Source organism: Syngnathus floridae, chromosome 14 (assembly GCF_059516105.1).
Source record: "Syngnathus floridae isolate MCC-2025c chromosome 14, RoL_Sflo_1.0, whole genome shotgun sequence".
Classification (NCBI taxonomy): Eukaryota; Metazoa; Chordata; class Actinopteri; order Syngnathiformes; family Syngnathidae; genus Syngnathus; species Syngnathus floridae.
In genome coordinates this window covers 7,231,736-7,249,217 of record NC_142426.1, presented here as the reverse complement: position 1 = coordinate 7,249,217, position 17,482 = coordinate 7,231,736, and the positions used below count along the sequence as shown (strand labels likewise).

The window sequence follows — 17,482 nt, the reverse complement described above, 5'->3', positions numbered from 1 at the left end:
CTACACAAATATTGGCCAAGTCTGATTCAAAATGGCGCTGGTACATTATAGAATGGTGCAACTTTGCCTTCATACTATCTAATGATATATTCTTTCATAACGAAACAAAATAGTGGGTAAAAGTTTAGAATATACTGTTTTAGTCACGTTTCCTTGGTAACGGAAATGCGCGATTCAAAAACGGTGACGTCACACATTCCCGTGATCCTCAGCGCTTAGCCAAAGAAGCTCATCCCTTTCTCTAAAACCTTTTGCACCAACCAAACAAACTACCCTCATAAGACCTGACACCAAGAAGGGAGTAATAGTGCCGGGCGTGGGATCGGAGGAGTTTTCTTCGGGACCGGTGAGTGTAAATCCAAATGCGATTTGTCATTAATGGTGCTGATCAAGTTTCTAGACAGCTTAGGTCGGCTAGCTGCAGCTATTTATAATTAGCATTATCGCTGGAGAGGTTCTTCAACATTCCATTGTTTTGACAAATTTGACGTATGTCATGCGGTTCAGAATACAATGCGCTCTAACATTCACTGCTGCTTGCGTCTTCTATTAAAGGTTAGATGTAATAAAAAAATAAAAATCCCGAGTTCCTCACCTATGTTGTTTTTTAAAATACAATTTGCATTACAATAAACTATCAGATTTATTATATTGTGATGTCAATTTGAATTCGATGAATTGCAATGTTCGGCCTAACTAGTCTTTGTGTGAGTTATTGTTCCACAACAGTGTTGCTTTGATTGGCTTTATTGTGACAGAATTTGCGCAATACTTTTTAATATAATGTTCAATATGTTCTGTAATTGGTGGCTCAGTAACAAACGGATTATCACAGATATTATTAACTTTAGAAAAAAACTAACTACTGTATTAATTATGCTATTTGTTAAAATCTGGGCTTGTTAAAATCTGGGCCTGTTTTATTGAACTCGAAGCAAATATAATTGCCGTCTGAGTAGCAAATACGTTTTAAAAATGTCTTATGTTACATTTGAATTTATTGCTAACCTATTTGCAGGCATTATGGATCAGGACTATGAGTCCAGGCTGCTAAGGCAAATCAACATCCACAATGCAAATGCCAGTCCAGTAGTAAGTACATGACATACAATAATGACTTCTACGTGACCTGTAATGTTTTTACTTAAGCCTGATGGGCACTCCACCCAAAGTTGTTTAACTTACTCAAAATAGGTGGAGCGTGTGTGTGTGTGTTACTGCCAATGTGTGAGAATAAACACTTGGAAGTGGACAGTCACACACACACACGTGATGGTGTCACAGAAGAAAACCATAACATCTAAATGGCTGGAGCTTTTGTGGCTGTTAATGTGTGGCGGCGTTAACAAATGCACCATCTGTTGTTTGACATCCTCCATTGTGTCAGTCGCAACCCCGATTCCCTTTTGTTCGGTGGTTGTTAAAATTTACCCCAAAAACTAGGCTGGTTTAAGGAAATACAAATGAAAATCGCTTGTATTAGTTTTCAAGATTAAATGCGAATGTATTGAAATGAAGTCAAATACAAAATATTTTTTGGCATACCTCCAGAAAATGTAGTGACCTCTGCTCTCCTTGGGTGTGTAGAAATCTCTTGGTGCGCTCCGAGCTCTGTCGCCAGTCAGCTCCCCGCTGTCCTCCCCGAGCAAGCACGGCGATCGCTTCATTCCTTCGCGGGCCGGCGCCAACTGGAGCGTCAACTTCCACCGCATCAATGTGAGTTTGCTGCAACTGTCAGTCGCATCATTGTCAAAGTGATTCCTCGAACTGATGGTTAACGCTGTGCCAAATCAAGTGTGAGGTTCTCGGTTGATGGAGCTAACGTGTTTTTGCGGCGTAGGAAATTGAAAAGTCACACAATCAAAACAGGAAAACGAAAGAGGGCACAGCAGACAGCAACAAAGGTAACGTTGCCTTTCACTGCTTGCTCGAGGAAAATTGGAGTTCTCTGAAATTTAAAATGAATCTGTGCCCTCAGCGGATGGTCTCGCTTACTCTGCGTTGCTGAAGAACGAGCTGCTCGGAGCCGGTATCGACAAAGTCCAAGACCCCCAGTCTGAAGACCGCCGCCTTCAGCCATCCACTCCCACCAGGAGAAGCCTTTTTAAAGTAAAGCGTGACATCATCCTGTTCATTCAGTTTTTCATTTTCTTTTTGGAATCACGTTAAAGCTACACTTTTTATCTTGTAGTATTCTTTAAGCACTAAGAGGTCTCTTGAAGAAGATGGAAACGCAGTCTCTCCTTATTCTTTATCACCCGTTAGTAGCAACAGGTAAAAGTTTTTTTTTTATTTTTCCCTCCTTAGTTTTGCTTGGATCATACTCACCAAGGAAAGCCATTGTTGTTTTCAGCCAGAAACTGCTACGGTCGCCACGGAAACCCATGCGCAAGATATCCAAAATACCTTTTAAAGTTCTTGACGCTCCCGAGCTTCAAGACGACTTCTACCTCAATCTTGTGGACTGGTCCTCTCTCAATGTTCTCAGTGTGGGGCTCGGCACTTGTGTGTACCTGTGGAGCGCCTGCACCAGCCAGGTGTTTTTTTTTTTTTTTTTATCTTCAAATACATATGTGTTTTGATACGTTTAAATTTTAAAAGTTTATATGCGTTTGTCAATATTGATCTTGATTGTCTTTTACAGGTGACGCGTCTGTGTGACCTTTCTGTAGAAGGTGACTCCGTAACATCAGTGGGCTGGTCAGAAAGGGTGAGTTTTTTTTCCCCCTTATAATATCATGTAAATGAGATTGTTGATGGTTTTGAAGGTGAATTTAAATAGCCCGGCCCCGCATTGCAGATGTTGATCGTCTCAAATCTTTTGGGCTTGTTTCTAATTTAAGGGTAACCTAGTTGCTGTGGGGACTCATAAAGGGTACGTTCAAATCTGGGATGCCGCCGCAGGGAAGAAGCTCTCTGCACTCGAGGGACACACGGCCAGAGTAGGTGAGTTGAAAGGACAAGATGGCTGGGGGGGTGAGATGAATGACGTGCATTGGACTAGTTTGCGTAGTGGCGTAAGAATACGATGATGTGACAGAAGCAGCCATGCACAGTAAGCACTGCACTTTTTATTACCTTTGCAAGGCGCCTTGGCCTGGAACGCCGACCAGCTGTCGTCAGGCAGTCGCGATAGGGTAATCCTGCAGCGGGACATCAGAGCCCCGCCTCTCCAGTCCGAACGCCGGCTCCAGGGACACCGGCAGGAAGTGTGCGGTCTTAAGTGGAGCACGGACCATCAGCTGTTAGCATCTGGTGGCAACGATAACAAGGTAGATACAGAGTGGTGTCATTAGAGCGGGGTCAAGGTACCGCTCGACATGTTTTTCATCCCCCTCGACGTTTGCAGTTGCTCGTATGGAACCACTCGAGCGTCCTCCCAGTGCAGCAGTACACCGAGCACTTGGCGGCAGTGAAGGCCATCGCCTGGTCCCCCCATCAGCATGGCCTGCTGGCTTCCGGGGGGGGCACGGCCGACCGCTGCATCCGCTTCTGGAACACTTTGACGGGCCAGCCCCTGCAGTGCACCGACACGGGCTCTCAGGTGTGCAACCTGGCCTGGTCTAAGCACACCAACGAACTGGTGAGCCACATACAAAAATATTTACACTCTAAACGGGAGTACGGATACATGCGTGGGGAAAAAACAAGGTTGTATCAGTGTCTGTGGCACAGTTTTACAGAACTCGATCATCGTAAAAAAGCTCTGATACTATTCACCGATACTGCATGACTAACTGAGTAGGAGCCATGCTCCTCAAATCTATATATCTACATGTATTTATTTGTTTCCCCTCTCAGGTCAGCACACACGGTTATTCCCAGAACCAAATCCTAGTGTGGAAGTATCCCTCCCTCACTCAAGTGGCCAAACTTACAGGACACTCCTACAGAGTTCTTTACCTGGTCAGTATTTATTTTTGCCACCTTTATTTATTTTTTTGATGTATTGTTTTTTTATTTGTTGTACTTTTGAGTAAAATATGTAAAAAAACGTTTTCTTTTCATCACCTTTTGCGTTTTACAAACTTAACTTTTTATGTAAGTGCTTTCTTTAGTAGCGATTCTTTAAAACTGACTATATAAAATCAATGCAAAAATGTAATGATTGTCTTTTTTTTTTAATAAATCTGCACCTCCAACCTGTTCGTTGGCAAATGGATTTCGGTGATGTGTGTTCAGGCCATGTCCCCTGACGGAGAGGCCATCGTGACGGGGGCTGGAGATGAAACTCTTCGTTTCTGGAACGTCTTTAGCAAAATGAGATCCACTAAGGTACGATTTTCTTACTTTCATCGATGTCAACGCAGCATGGCCTATTAAATGGTATGCTACTTTCCTCAGCATCTTTTCTATGCCTTTACTCACCCACTTGTGTCCACTTCCTTTCAGGAGTCTGTGTCAGTCCTCAACCTTTTCACCAGGATCCGGTAGTCAGCACAACTCAGAAGTTCCTGGGACGAAAAATGGCAATTTTTTTATTTTTTTTTGCATGAATCGTGTCCAGGCTTTGAACGTCAGTCATTTGCAGATTATCATTGCATCCTGCCCAGTTGACAATGGTTCAAATGGTAATCCAGCAGGTTTACAGACCCAAATTGTGCATAACTGCCAAATATTGAGTTTGTCTTTAATTTTTTTTTAAATAATTTATTGTTTTGTTGCTTGTACTGCATTTGTTTCACATATTTTTACTTTTGTGTTTGTATTGATTATTGAAAATTTGGGTTGAATCTGTGGACTTTGGCGTTCCCTCCAGGGGTTTGCTGAGAGAGATGAGTGAGTCCTGTGTTATAAATGTTTAATCATCCCAAAACAAAAAGGTGTCATTTGGAAAATAAGTACAAAAATGACAAACCTCACCAGTACATCCACCGTAAAATCAAAACAATGCCTCCCAGCGTTATTAGTAACAGCAATTAAAGCCTTACAATCAAAACAATTAGCGGCACAGTAAAATGCTCCGCTTCGCTAACATTACCACATTTGATTTGCGCTTCTACTTTTGTGTGGGCGCTTCTTTTGTCTAATCCATATCATCTGCACGCCACCCCTCTATTTTAGTTGATTTATTTTCCAGTTTGAATGCCGAATAATCGAGTGTGCCACATTTACATGAATGCTATTTATGTGTTTTGAGTAACGGCATGCTCGGTGATAAAACTGCAGTGGAGAAAAGCAGTTTAATGCCACTTTGAACGTCATTGTACTTATTATGACAACTTGACTTACACGTTGAATGTTAAATAATGTTTATTTGTTTGCTCAGGTGGGCAATTAAAAACGTCATGTCTTGTGCATTAGCTGGCTTTTTTTTTTCTCCTTTATTATGTGAACAAATTTGCTGTAGTTCTATTTTTAGCTGTATATAAGTTTATTTCTAAATTATGTCCAAGATGGCTGGCTCTTTGTCGGAGATTGTCATAATTCATACATAAAACAGTATTTTTTGGTGCTTTTCTCTACTGACTTGTTGAGCCCTTCTTATTGGCCACAAGGGGGAGCTCTTTTAATGTAATTGACTGTTATTGCCACATCCGTACGGTCAAACTTAACCAAGTTACTTACAAGGTGAAACTCGGGTTAAACTCTTCCGAGACATTCGCACGCCCATAACGTAGATAATCTGTATAAGGCTGGCGAGACGTTTATTCGCCATCCACGCCACATTTGTTGCAGCTCTATAGCTGTGAATGGCTACTAAACATCCCAAGGCTTCACTTTGTCCTCCCCAAAGATGGCAAATTGCTGTCTAGTTGTTTTCATCATGAGCATAAAACATAAATGACCCTCATAACCAAAAACGAGCTCAAAAGTCACCACTTTATAAGTTTTTCCTTGATTTCTTTCAATTTCTTTGAGTAGCTACAAATTGTATTCATTGCTAGGCAGCCAGGTGCCTGTTGATACTTTTTATCTCTGTTTAATATGCGAGAAAATTATAAAGTTAATTGAGGAGTCTTTGTCCCCTTTAGTTGCAATTATAACACCATCTAAATAAAAGGCGCTTCCCATTATAGTGATCAGACAAATGCTGACAATGGAGAAGAGTCATCTGTTGCTTGGTGGTGGGCAGATGTTAACATTAAGCTCTGAAAGCAGCGAGGGGGGATCGTTACTATGCATAATCCTACCTCCTGATGTTTCTATCAAGAGGCACAGAGTGTGATGTTCGTTATACAAGCAAAGCCTGGCAGCATCCCCCAGGTTCCTCCCTTAAGCCTGACTCTTGAGCTTCATTGTTAACTAGCTGTATCAAAGGAACGAAGCCTTTGTAAAAAAACTAATAGCCGTAGCCATCCAGGCTTTTTTCTTCTTCTTTTTTTTTTTTAGCACAGAATAAAGCACAGAAAAGGTCCTTCGTGTGTCTTATTTAGAAATACACTCTCACCTGAGAAGCACCTTGAATTCATCCAAGGGAGTGATGGATGTTTGCGCCACAGCCTCCATCCATTCCATACTGTGTTGAGGTGTCACGCAGTAGATGTCAAGGATGATTTAAATAGCTTTCTGGAATCAAAAAGAAGGGAAAAAAAAAAGATTACAGAGGAGAAGTTGTTGATATTCATGAGTTTAGGTTTTTTTTTTTTTCGCAGGGCCTTGAATGCACACAAAGAATATCCACTGCACAAAAACATCAGTGCTCTTTGGTTTTCTCCAGAGTGCAGCAAGGGGTGTCAAACTAATTTTTTTTTTTTTTTTTGCCGCAGGCCACATTGTAGTTCTGGTTTCCCAGTGGACTGTCACGTGAAACCACAGAGCCTTAAGATACGACTGAACCAACTGAACTATCATTTTGAATTTAAGAATATTTTCATATACATTTAATACCTTTAAAATGCATTTTGACATGAATTGAGAGCTCAGGAAAAAAAATCATGGCTCACCTGTTTTCAGAGGTTGGTCATGTGACATTAGCAGGCTGGGCCGTAATTAGTTGTTACCTGAGCATGATGTCATTTTCAATCGACAGCAAGAGGGAAAATGTGACAAAATGAATATTTGAAACATTGTCAAGAGTGTCATTCAAAAATCCAAGCATTATTATATTTATAAAAGCAAAATGATTGACAACTGTATCCAATAAAGTGACCGTTCCATTCCCTATGACCCACCCATGAGGTAATTTGCCTTGGTATGGGCCCCACCCTCAACAGGTCTGATTAAAAAAAAAAAAAAGAAATAAATAAAGGCCACGTCACTCAATGTGACCCCGCCCCTTCTTGTCTTCTGGCGGCAGACATATAAAAACAGAGCCTGTCATCCATCTGCCTGCAGCCTTCCCAGTAACACCACCGTGGCCAGCTCAGACGTTCAAGAGCATTTCCTCTTAAGGAAATAGAAAAAAAAAAAGGAAAGAAAAGAAAAAGCCATCAGAGGGAGGAGGAAAGGAAACCTTGCCCGTTCATCCAGATGTTGCACAAACGGTGAGTCTGTCTTTTGACTCGAGAATGATTGTCATTGTTTTTTTCTTTTATTTCTTTTTACAAATGTGTTGGGGGAGAAGAAGAAGGTAGAAGACGAAGAAGTGTAAAGTGTAGAATCAATCCAAACCAAAACATTCGGCACGTAGAGCAGCAAATCAAATGTCAAGCGAGGGGGGAATTGTATACCAACACGTCGTCAGGCTGCTGGGATTTGACACAATCAAATAAAAGAAAACACAATTCCGCGTCTATATCCTCACTGTTAGAAGAGTTGTCGTGTTTTTTTTCCATTTCCCTGTGAGAAAACTTCCGTGCAGCAACAGGTGGCTTTTTTTTTTTTTTTACACGAGCAGGACGCGGAGGGAAAAAGTAGGGCGTCATTCAGCACCGATACGATGGACAGCTCCCAACCAACGCCGCTTCTTTTCCCTTTCAACGCTTTTTTTTTTTACTGCACGTTTGCACATCAACATAACACTACATAGATTAAATGTTTTTTTCCTCCTCAAGAGAGCTCCTCGACACTCTTCCCTCCAGTTAACAGTGAAGCAAAACCTCTTGTTTCTTTCCAGCATCCTTCCCCCCCTAGCACTAAAGTGTCCCCGGCTTCCCATCCCCCCCTTTCCTCCTCTTCCACCGACTCCCAGTCTTGTTGCATAGCTACCAGCTCAGAAACATACTGGATATGCAGGACAATCTGTCTGTCTCTTCTCAGGGAAAGGAAAAGCTCTATAACCTTCACTATTTGTCATCTGATTGTCAACGCCTATGTTGTGTTTATTCGTCCTCCTCCTTCTCTTCTTCCTTCTCCTTTCCCTTTGGCCTCCTGCTTTTGAGAGGAACAGAAAGGTTGGCATTAGAACAACAAAGGAAGGATGGAATGTCAGCAGGCTTCACAGGTAAATTAGTCGGGGGGTGGGGGGGAGGTGGAGGGGCAGCTAAAGTTCACAAGCATGCTTCTGATGTCTGACTCCAATGAAGAATCAATTGTGGAATATTTCACATTGGTGTGATGCAGGATTTAAAAGGACTTCTGGTTTCTAGATCCCATTTTGTTGTCTTCACACTGGCTGATTTGTTTTAGAATTCAGTAGAAAATGTTCACGAATAAAGCCCATTTATGGTCAGACTCGTTTATTTATGGTGTCACTGCAAATCTCCATCAAATGAGATTTAAAAACTAAAGATGTTTTTTTAAAAAGCTGTTCAAAACAAGCATTTGAGTAAGACTAAATTGTTTTCATTTTTGCATGAAATCAAAAACTTTATTAACCGGAAAACAAAAACACAATTAGAGCAAAGTTTTCTTTTTTTTAATGTATTTAATTTTAAATGTAAAATGTGCTCACCCCAAAAATGATGACTTCATCCCATTTTACTTTTTTCCCCCAGTTAACTGTAAAATGATAAATGTTTGACAGATGATAAATAAAATCTACATACCGGTTTCCTTTTCCTTCCAGAGTGCAAACCGAGCGTCACGGAGCAGCAAAGACGAAAAAGTGTTGGTGGTGCTGAGTGGAAGACTAGTGATTTTGTTGCGATGCTCCTCAAAAGAACAACAAGTCCCAGTCTGCCTCTCGGCACCAGCCAAAGCTCTTCATTCTCAACTCACAAGCAGTTCACATTTTACGCTTCAGATCCAATTTATTTCTCATCTCCCCCCCCCCCCCTTTTTGAACGCTCCTATGCACCCCATCCCTCCTCTCTGTGCGAATGGGCCTTAATGGCTGACAACCATCAAAAGCTTGATATGAACTGGCAGAAATACACACATACACACACACACACATACACACACACACGGTCGACGCTATTTTAAGACACTGCAATTTACACTTGAGTCCCAGTAATGTCACACATGTGTTTTTATTACAACTGTATTATTGACCTTAATAAAGCCCTGTGCAAATCTCTGGTGTGTTTCCTTTATGAGCGCTTCACATGAACAATCTCCTACTTTATCTCTTTTATCAATACAAATTGATTTTCCAGCCCTGAATAAAAAAAATAAAATAAAAAAAAGCCTTTAATTCTTATTTTGTTATTTTAGGCTATGGTTGCTGTCCAATAAAATACTGGGGTTTTTTGTTTTTACTATTTTGCCCCCAAAACAGCAATAACCTGTTTTTATAAAAATAAAAGACTCATGAAAATAGATATTGAAGTGATAAGGTCCAAATTGGGCTGCTTAGTTGAGGAAAGAATAGTACGCAATGACATGAATGGTACCACTTAGGTACGCAGATAAATTGTCTACCCTGAGAGCATTTATTTTTTTTGCTTGTCATTATAAGTTGTTGCCATGGATGGATTGTAAACAAAAATACATTTTGCAATACATATTAAGTGCAGATTCTAAATTGCCAAATCAGGGTGTGCTTGGCTTTGCAGCCAAAACACAGCAGGGATGTCAAGATAGATTGTGTATGAAATAGAAATTGTCGGAGCAAAAGTAGGTCAACAAGTTCGTGACAAATATAGCTTTTTCATTCATTCGTCATGTTCACATGAGCTTTGCATTTCCAAATCATGAGTTTATTTACAGTACATTATATGTTGATGTTACAGCACTCCATAATATATTTGCTTATGTTTTCCTCCTGGGGCATTGTAATATAATATGCTCCCATAATTGCCTACCTTTCAAGGCATGTATTAAGAATTACATTAGTCAAACTTATACTAATAAAGCATTCTGCGAGCATGAAATTACAAAACCCGATGGTGTAAGTTGTGTGAAAGCATCGTATCGGAAGTAGACGTAATAATCAGAATGTTTTGCATGTAACGTTCCCTCTTTTTTGTATTTGGATTATAATGGAGGTGGAGGAAACAGGAAACAAATCCAGCCATTTTCTGTACAAGCATTGACACCATATGGACAATTTAAACTTTTATTATTATTATTATCATTATTATTATTGTTGTTTTACTGTATTTAATTGTATTTTATATTATTATTATTATTCAATTGGGTAATTTAAATGCTGGACAGGGCAAAAATTCTAAATCAGTGCCATTGAAGGGCAACGTAGGACCACACACTTCCTAAACAGTTTCCGATCCCCGTGTTAACTTAACATTCCCATTTTTGGATTGTTGGAAAGCTTGATTGCAACAAACAAAGTCAAACAGAAATGTATAGTAGCAAACGCAATGCAGTACATACAGTACTTTTTTAAATAAATAAAATAAATAAAAATTGTGAATGATTATGGCAAGCAATGCTATGGCTGGTATGACAAGCACTGTATATGTTGAAATAGAGTATGTGTCAATATATCAAATCATGGGGAGAAAAAGAGAGAAAAAAAAAAAACAATCAACGCCTTTGATTCGGCTGTTACCAGGATACCTGCATGAGTGACCTGATAGGATCCCCCAGTTTTTTTTTCCCCTGCTTGGCAAACAAGCTGCTGGAACAGAAAAGTCACGCTCGCTTCATTAGCAACGTGTTACATCTTCACATGATTTTAAACAGCTCCATAAAAAGTAAAGACGATTGTGATTTGTCCATTGATTATATTCGTAACCTTCTCAAGTGGCTTCCAAAAAAAAATGGCCACTGATGTTTTCTCAAGAAAAAAAATGCTTCATGCTTTGAATTGAAAATACATCAAGGCTTGTTTTATTCAGAATGCACCAGGTAAGTCTACTGATTGAGGGCATACTGTTTTTTATTTATTTTTTTTAAAATACCTAAAACCACTGACTGGCTTATGTTGCTAAGCAACACAATAGAGTCAAGGACATTGGTTCATTGGCTAATAAAAATGACTGGTAAGTTTCAAGGTTTTTTTTTTTTTAGGGAGGTCGCCTACTAACAATTTTTTTTTAAAAATGAACACGCACAGAAAGGCAGACAGGGAGTGAGAGCAAAAGATGACCTTTTTTTTTTTTTTAGTTCAGCTCTGAATGTCTTACAAAAAAAAGAACATGTTTAGCTTGTTCATTAAGGGAATGAAAGGGCTTCTTTCTCTACACACAAGAAGCCCTGTGCATGACTGCGTCAATACTTTGCTACTGTGATTAAGCCATTTAGAACTGTTCTTATTTCGACAACAAAGGGACAAACAATACGAGACAAGATTCCATCCATCCATCAATTTTTTTGTGTTGCGAATCGTGCCCTTTCAAAAATAGCGACCAATTATAGAAAGAGAGGCTTCAAGCTATTTTATGCAACTCTCAGTTGAACAAAAAAACTAAACATAGAACAAAAAAACATTACATCTTGTGTATTTTAAAAAAACAAAACAGATTTTTAGTCTACTAGCTTAATGCTAACATTAACTAGTATTTGTTGCGGTAAGCAACAAACTGAACACAAACAGCAACATATGGACAAACGTTGTTCTCACAGTCACATATGTTTTATTATCATCTGCGATGAACGATTAATATTAGTGCCGTACTGATGAGCTGAGACATTTCAATGAACAATACATCCGTCTATCTTTTACTGCCCCCAGGTAATCAATGTCGGCATAGCAAGTCGTAAAATACCAAAGTTAATTTTAACATCAAGTATTATTAAGTTCAAGTTAACAAATTTTTTAAATGCAAGTTTTATAACCACTAGCCTACACTATTTAATCAGTTTATACAACAGCTGGGGTGTTGAATAGTAGATTGTAGTAAAAGTCACCTGAAAACTACATTTAGTTTATCTTATCTTGTTATCAACATGAAGCCATAAAGAAATAAGGCAAACTCATTTTCAGTATTCCTGTCTTGTCTTCCTTCCTCTGAGAATTGCAATATTACTTTGATACTAAATGGATTGGATTGACATTTAGTGCAGACAATCACCATCTAGAGAGGATGAAACCGGATTCCGTTGTTGATCTTTGAAAGCTTTTTCCTCCTGCTTCACACCGAGACTGACATTTGTGGTTCGAGATGGATGCCCGCACACATATTACATGGACTTAATAGTAATAACAAAATTGATTCCACAATAGAGATTGCATTCCGGCATCATGATGGCGCACGTGGATAAGACATATGCTCAGATAATATCTCCCCATAATAAAATGTGTGAAAGAATCACAAGGAAAGAAAATGATTTTCAAACATCTTTGATTAGCATCATAAAAATGATTCAACTATTTACAGAACAATAATTCAGGATTACAATTACAATATATGTCGAGGCCATAATCAAACAATTTAGTTTCAGTGAATAATGATTGGCTTCAAAATGCAAACAATTCAATATAAATAGCATGGAGCACAAACACTGTTGAAGCAAACATCAACATTAGAGTAAAAAACTTGCAGTTTACATAATAGAACTGAAATATTATAAACATTATTATTTTTTTATCCTGAATAATCTGTGACACAATCAACGTCTGAACAATTCAACTAAAATCTTGAGTTCGCTGCGATGGTCAAATCGGCACATCACTCAAATGAATAGAACTTTGATATTCAACTTACCCAGTAAGACACGTAAAGCACGACAGGACAGCCAGATATTCTGTATGAAGTATAATAACAATGTGCGACTATGTAAAAAATAAGGGGGGGGGGGGATTTAGAGTTTGGCCCTCTTTAAGTAGAATTTAACAGCTGTCGTCACCAGCCGGGCTGTACAAATTTTATTTACACTAAAGATGCCTTTGTTGTTATTAGACATCCTCAATTTGATATTGCAAGACCATGAAATGAATCATCTTCGGCAGCATTTCCTTCTAGCTTGGGGTGGGTAGGAGGAGTCGCTAACACTTCAACTGGTAACAACGACTGGCTGAGTCAAAACGCCTGGGATTGTCCGTACGAGTACTAGGTGGTTTTAATCAAGTCGTAGACGTGGATGTGTACGTCGTCGTCGTATTTGATATAGTACACCGTGGGCTTGGCGGGGACCTGGTAGATGACCAGGCCGGTCCTCTTGAGCCCTTTATCTGTGACGTACTCCACCTCTTTACCCACGAGGCTCTCTGGCTCTTCCCCAGGCTTCCTGTCTGCTGGGAGCAGGTGTTTGTTCTCTGAGTGGTGGAAGACAAGAGAATATTTTTTTTTTTGGGATGGCTCCGTCGTCAGTGGCAGCCTCCAATGGTGTTCTCTCTTTTTCTCTTTCTTTTTATCTGTAATGTGGTGGCTACAGTCGGGACCGTCCCAGGTTCGGTTGTCTACTCGGCGACGCCGGTGCCTTCCACCGCACCTCGACGTGTGCAGATCGGCTATTTTTCCTGTTCCTGGCAGCTGGGATGGCTGCGCACATCGGTCAGAACCGACGTGACTCAGGGACAGCCGTCTTTATCATCTGGCCGGTACTGACCACTCCGGCACTCGCGCCTTGGCCTCGCAGCGGCGACCCCTGTGAGAGGTCCGCTCCCTCGAGCTCGTCAGACCCTGGATGTGGCCGACCTTCGTCGTGCCTACCCCATGGTGACGACGCACGCCATCTGCCTGAGTGCCAAGGACGCTGCACGCACGTTTCTCTGTTTTGTGAGGTATTTGATGAATCACAACCACGGTCCATTGGCTCGCACCGATGTTTGCGAATCACCCGATGAACTGCCTCTACGCCAGTTTGTGGACCCTGAGGAGGCATTTTTGTGTGTTTTGGAGTGTTCTTCTGGGTATTTGTGTGTGTGGGGGGGGACCTCTGAGTCTCTGTGTCTAAGTCTATATTATTTAGGCCTCTCATTAGCAGGCCTGCAGTTAGATAGATAGATAGATAGATAGATAGATAGATAGATAGATAGATAGATAGATAGATAGATAGATAGATAGATAGATAGATAGATAGATAGATAGATAGATAGATAGATAGATAGGAAAAAAACTCTATCTATCTATCTATCTATCTATCTATCTATCTATCTATCTATCTATCTATCTATCTATCTATCTATCTATCTATCTATCTAGAATTACATTAACATATGTGCCCTTTAGATGGCAGTAATGAGTCAGTTTTGATCGTTACCAATGGTACTGTGCAGATTTTTCTCTGAGAACATCAGCGCTTGTTGTACACTCACACACAGGTTGTTACCTGATTCGGGAAGAACACGCAGATCGCCGTCCTTGTAGTCATCCCACAGCTGGTACATGTAGAGCACAGGGTCCTTCTCGTAGGTGATGTAATACCAGTGGGTCATGATAGGGGCCCGAGAAAGCACCATGCCTCTCCATTCGTTTTTCTCGCCGTCCTCTTTCTCAAACAGATGTTCCACCGCCCGGCCGACCAAGTCCTCTGCCCCGGGAGGCACCTTGATCTTATTATTCACTGCAGAAAGGACATGACATCTTAATGAGCCTGCGAAACTGGAAAATGCTCAGATGGATTTTAGTGAGGCAATTCTACACCCAATGAGAAAGGGACACAATAAGGGGGAAAAAATAGGATAGGAGTGTGTCGTGACCCTCACCGACTTTCTCGGCCAACACCTGGAGATTTGACACTCGGCCGTCTTTGAAGAGCTCGATGCCGTAGATGCAGTCAAAGCCGTCGTATTTGACCATGTAAAGGGAGCTGTTGACGGTCAGCCGCTCCAGAACCGTGCCCTTCCACTTGGTCACGTTGCCCTTCTCCCGCCAGTTGTGTTGGATTCGCTGACCCAGTAGGTTGTCCGGGTCAAGGCTCATGGTGGATGCCGAGCTCTCGCTCAACTCTTCGCTGCTACGCTTCCTGTACATATGTAGGAATTGAAATGTTATTATCTTGTGGGAATTTGGCAGCAAATCATATAGAAAGTTAAGCTTCACATTATGTACCTCTATTTATGATTTTAACCAGAGTCCCAAACTAAAACAATAAATTGTCTTGCAAACAATCAGCATCAAGCAAACGTAATTAAAGTAATAATAAATAATGCCGGGTGAGATTACCTGCCCCGCTTCTTTGACATGTTTCCATAAAGTGACAACCCTTGGAGAGACAAAAGACACCAATTGATGATCATGACACAACCCAGTTAGTTCTCTCGTAACTACCACTTACAGATAAATATAAATGTATAATGTTTACAGATCCTTGCCTCTTTACCAACCTCATTACATATGCATATTAGAGTGCATGCAATTTAATTACTTATCTCCAGATCTACAACTTTACACATAATATTTTTAACATCACTGATTTGCTACATTTAATGTACTTTGCGTGGATTTGTACACACACTTCAAAATAATATTTACTTTACCACATGCAAATGAGCCAAGTGTCCGGATGTAAACAATGACTGTAAAAGCTAATTGCTAACCATTACACTACTGTAGAGCCGTGCTAATGGGCACAGGTTATACATTTGTCCACATTACACAAGTCCGCTTGGCAAATAAATGTCTAACTTCACAATGGCTAACGTTAGCCAACTAAATCGAATGTCGACGTGTCGTCGAGAACGAGTAACAGTGTGAAAATACGATAGTCTGCAGGTAAACATGATTAAATCAGTGATTAAAATATATTGAAAAGAGTCAAAAATTAAATTGGAATTTCGCGCCAACATTTTCCAAGTAAGCTAACTAAACAAAAGGAAACGCATCGCCATGTAAGCGGTAATGTTTCTACCCCGTGGACTCTAGCTACATTTTTAAATTGATAAAATAAGGACATGTGGTGAGAAATTAATTAATATTTGGAAGCATCTCGACGGATTTGTCACGTGAGAGCTAATAGAATGCAATGTTTGCCCTACCTGGTCAATATTTTCACGTGTGCTTTTCTTTGAAGAACAGATTCCACCACCTAACGTTGGCTGAATAAGGAAACCAATTAAAGAACTACAATTCCCAGAATCCAATCATACAGCTCTGATGCATTCTGGGAAGTGACGCGACTTTGACGTAATACAGTACTTTTGGGTTTGGGCGGAGCGTCGTGTTTATCAGAAAATGACCCCTTTATCAGATACTATGTGCAATTTTGTTGAATAAATACATGTGACTCTCCAATAAAATATTTTTATGCCTTATTTACTCAAATGGCCTTCAGCCATAATGCTGAGCAGGATTATGTAGGCTTGTCTGCAGAATTGCTATTATGATGAATATACATATTTCATTATTCGCCTGGTTTTAATTCAATTTATGGTTGTAATCAACATTCCCACCACTAGATGTCACACTGAACACAACATCTATAGGAAGCCAATAAAAGATTTGGGGGGGGGGACTCGAATTAATGTATTGAGGTGCATGAATGTCGTACGAAGTTTATTTAAAATCAACACAATCACCAACATCAGGTAATAATCGCATAAAAGTCGCCCTCTTGGAAGCATGACTCATATCCAATGAGAGATGATTTTTTTTTCTTCTGTCCCTTGTATGCAGTGAGATTATATACTGCAGAGTTGTAAAGTCAACCCAAGGTGAATGGCGACACGTGTGTCCATTGATTAGGTATCTCTATTATTAGCCATGTGCCCAATGTGAATAGAAGTGTGATACCTTAAGAGGGGTGAGATGTCATGGCAGACATACATGTCTGCAAAGTAATCCAATCCCACTGTTTGTGTGTTATTTGTTTTGCTGGGATTCATTTTTTAAAATAGGAAATACCATATTTTTATAAGTGCGTGTCATAAACATCTGTGCATTAAAAAAAATAGCATTGGTATTTTAAAGGCTTCTAATATTCCAGCAGATGACGCTGCTGAGTCAATCCACAGTTTACTTAATTCAAGTCCACTTTGGCTCCAGCATGGCCATTGTCATCAGTGAGCTATAACAATATTTCCAAAGGATTGACACCTTTGAAAAAACAGCGTCTCGTGTTCTTTTTTTTTTTTAGCATCGATGCAAAACGTCTACAACAAAAATAAAAGGGTTTAGTCTCAGTGATCAAATGTCTTTTGAAGGGGAATGTATTTTGGTGCTGTTTGCACACGTTGTTAGCTTTCGGTGCTGATGGCTGAGTGCGCCGAGGACACGTGCGTCTTAGTGGTGGGGCTTTTGGATGAGCAAGAGACGGAAGGAGAAAGAGAACTGGTTTGCAGCTTTATCCTTGCAGTGACTCAGCAGTTTCACAGATGAATTTTGTAAATAATCTCCTCTCTCCTCGCCTCTGCTCCCTTCACTCTTTGTCC

At 40.2% G+C, this 17,482-nt stretch overlaps 2 protein-coding genes across 5 annotated transcripts; one reads left to right on the top strand and one right to left on the bottom strand.

The window, feature by feature from the left end:
• Positions 1-77: 77 nt before the first annotated feature.
• fzr1a (fizzy/cell division cycle 20 related 1a) lies at positions 78-5,303 on the top strand. The gene is made up of 14 exons (XM_088396296.1): positions 78-346; positions 1,019-1,092; positions 1,588-1,716; positions 1,841-1,904; positions 1,979-2,109; positions 2,192-2,274; positions 2,354-2,537; positions 2,645-2,710; positions 2,844-2,946; positions 3,088-3,272; positions 3,350-3,583; positions 3,802-3,906; positions 4,183-4,275; positions 4,393-5,303. Exons 2-14 carry the CDS (start codon positions 1,024-1,026, stop codon positions 4,432-4,434), a joined length of 1,488 nt encoding a protein of 495 aa, XP_088252422.1. The 5' UTR covers positions 78-346; positions 1,019-1,023; the 3' UTR covers positions 4,435-5,303.
• A 2,777-nt stretch (positions 5,304-8,080) lies between these two features.
• On the bottom strand, positions 8,081-16,213 carry LOC148387422 (spindlin-Z-like). 4 transcript variants are annotated; one of them, XM_088396298.1, is made up of 5 exons: positions 16,091-16,213; positions 15,279-15,318; positions 14,819-15,078; positions 14,443-14,676; positions 8,081-8,256 (listed from the first exon to the last, which is right to left on the bottom strand). In XM_088396298.1, the coding sequence occupies exons 2-5, from the start codon at positions 15,296-15,298 to the stop codon at positions 8,096-8,098; spliced, it is 675 nt and encodes a 224-aa protein (XP_088252424.1). In that variant the 5' UTR covers positions 15,299-15,318; positions 16,091-16,213; the 3' UTR covers positions 8,081-8,095. The 4 variants fall into 4 exon arrangements, with proteins under 4 accessions (XP_088252424.1, XP_088252425.1, XP_088252423.1 ...); XM_088396299.1 differs by having other exon boundaries at positions 8,081-8,253; XM_088396297.1 differs by lacking the exon at positions 8,081-8,256 and adding an exon at positions 12,496-13,426.
• Between the last annotated feature and the right edge of the window lie 1,269 nt (positions 16,214-17,482).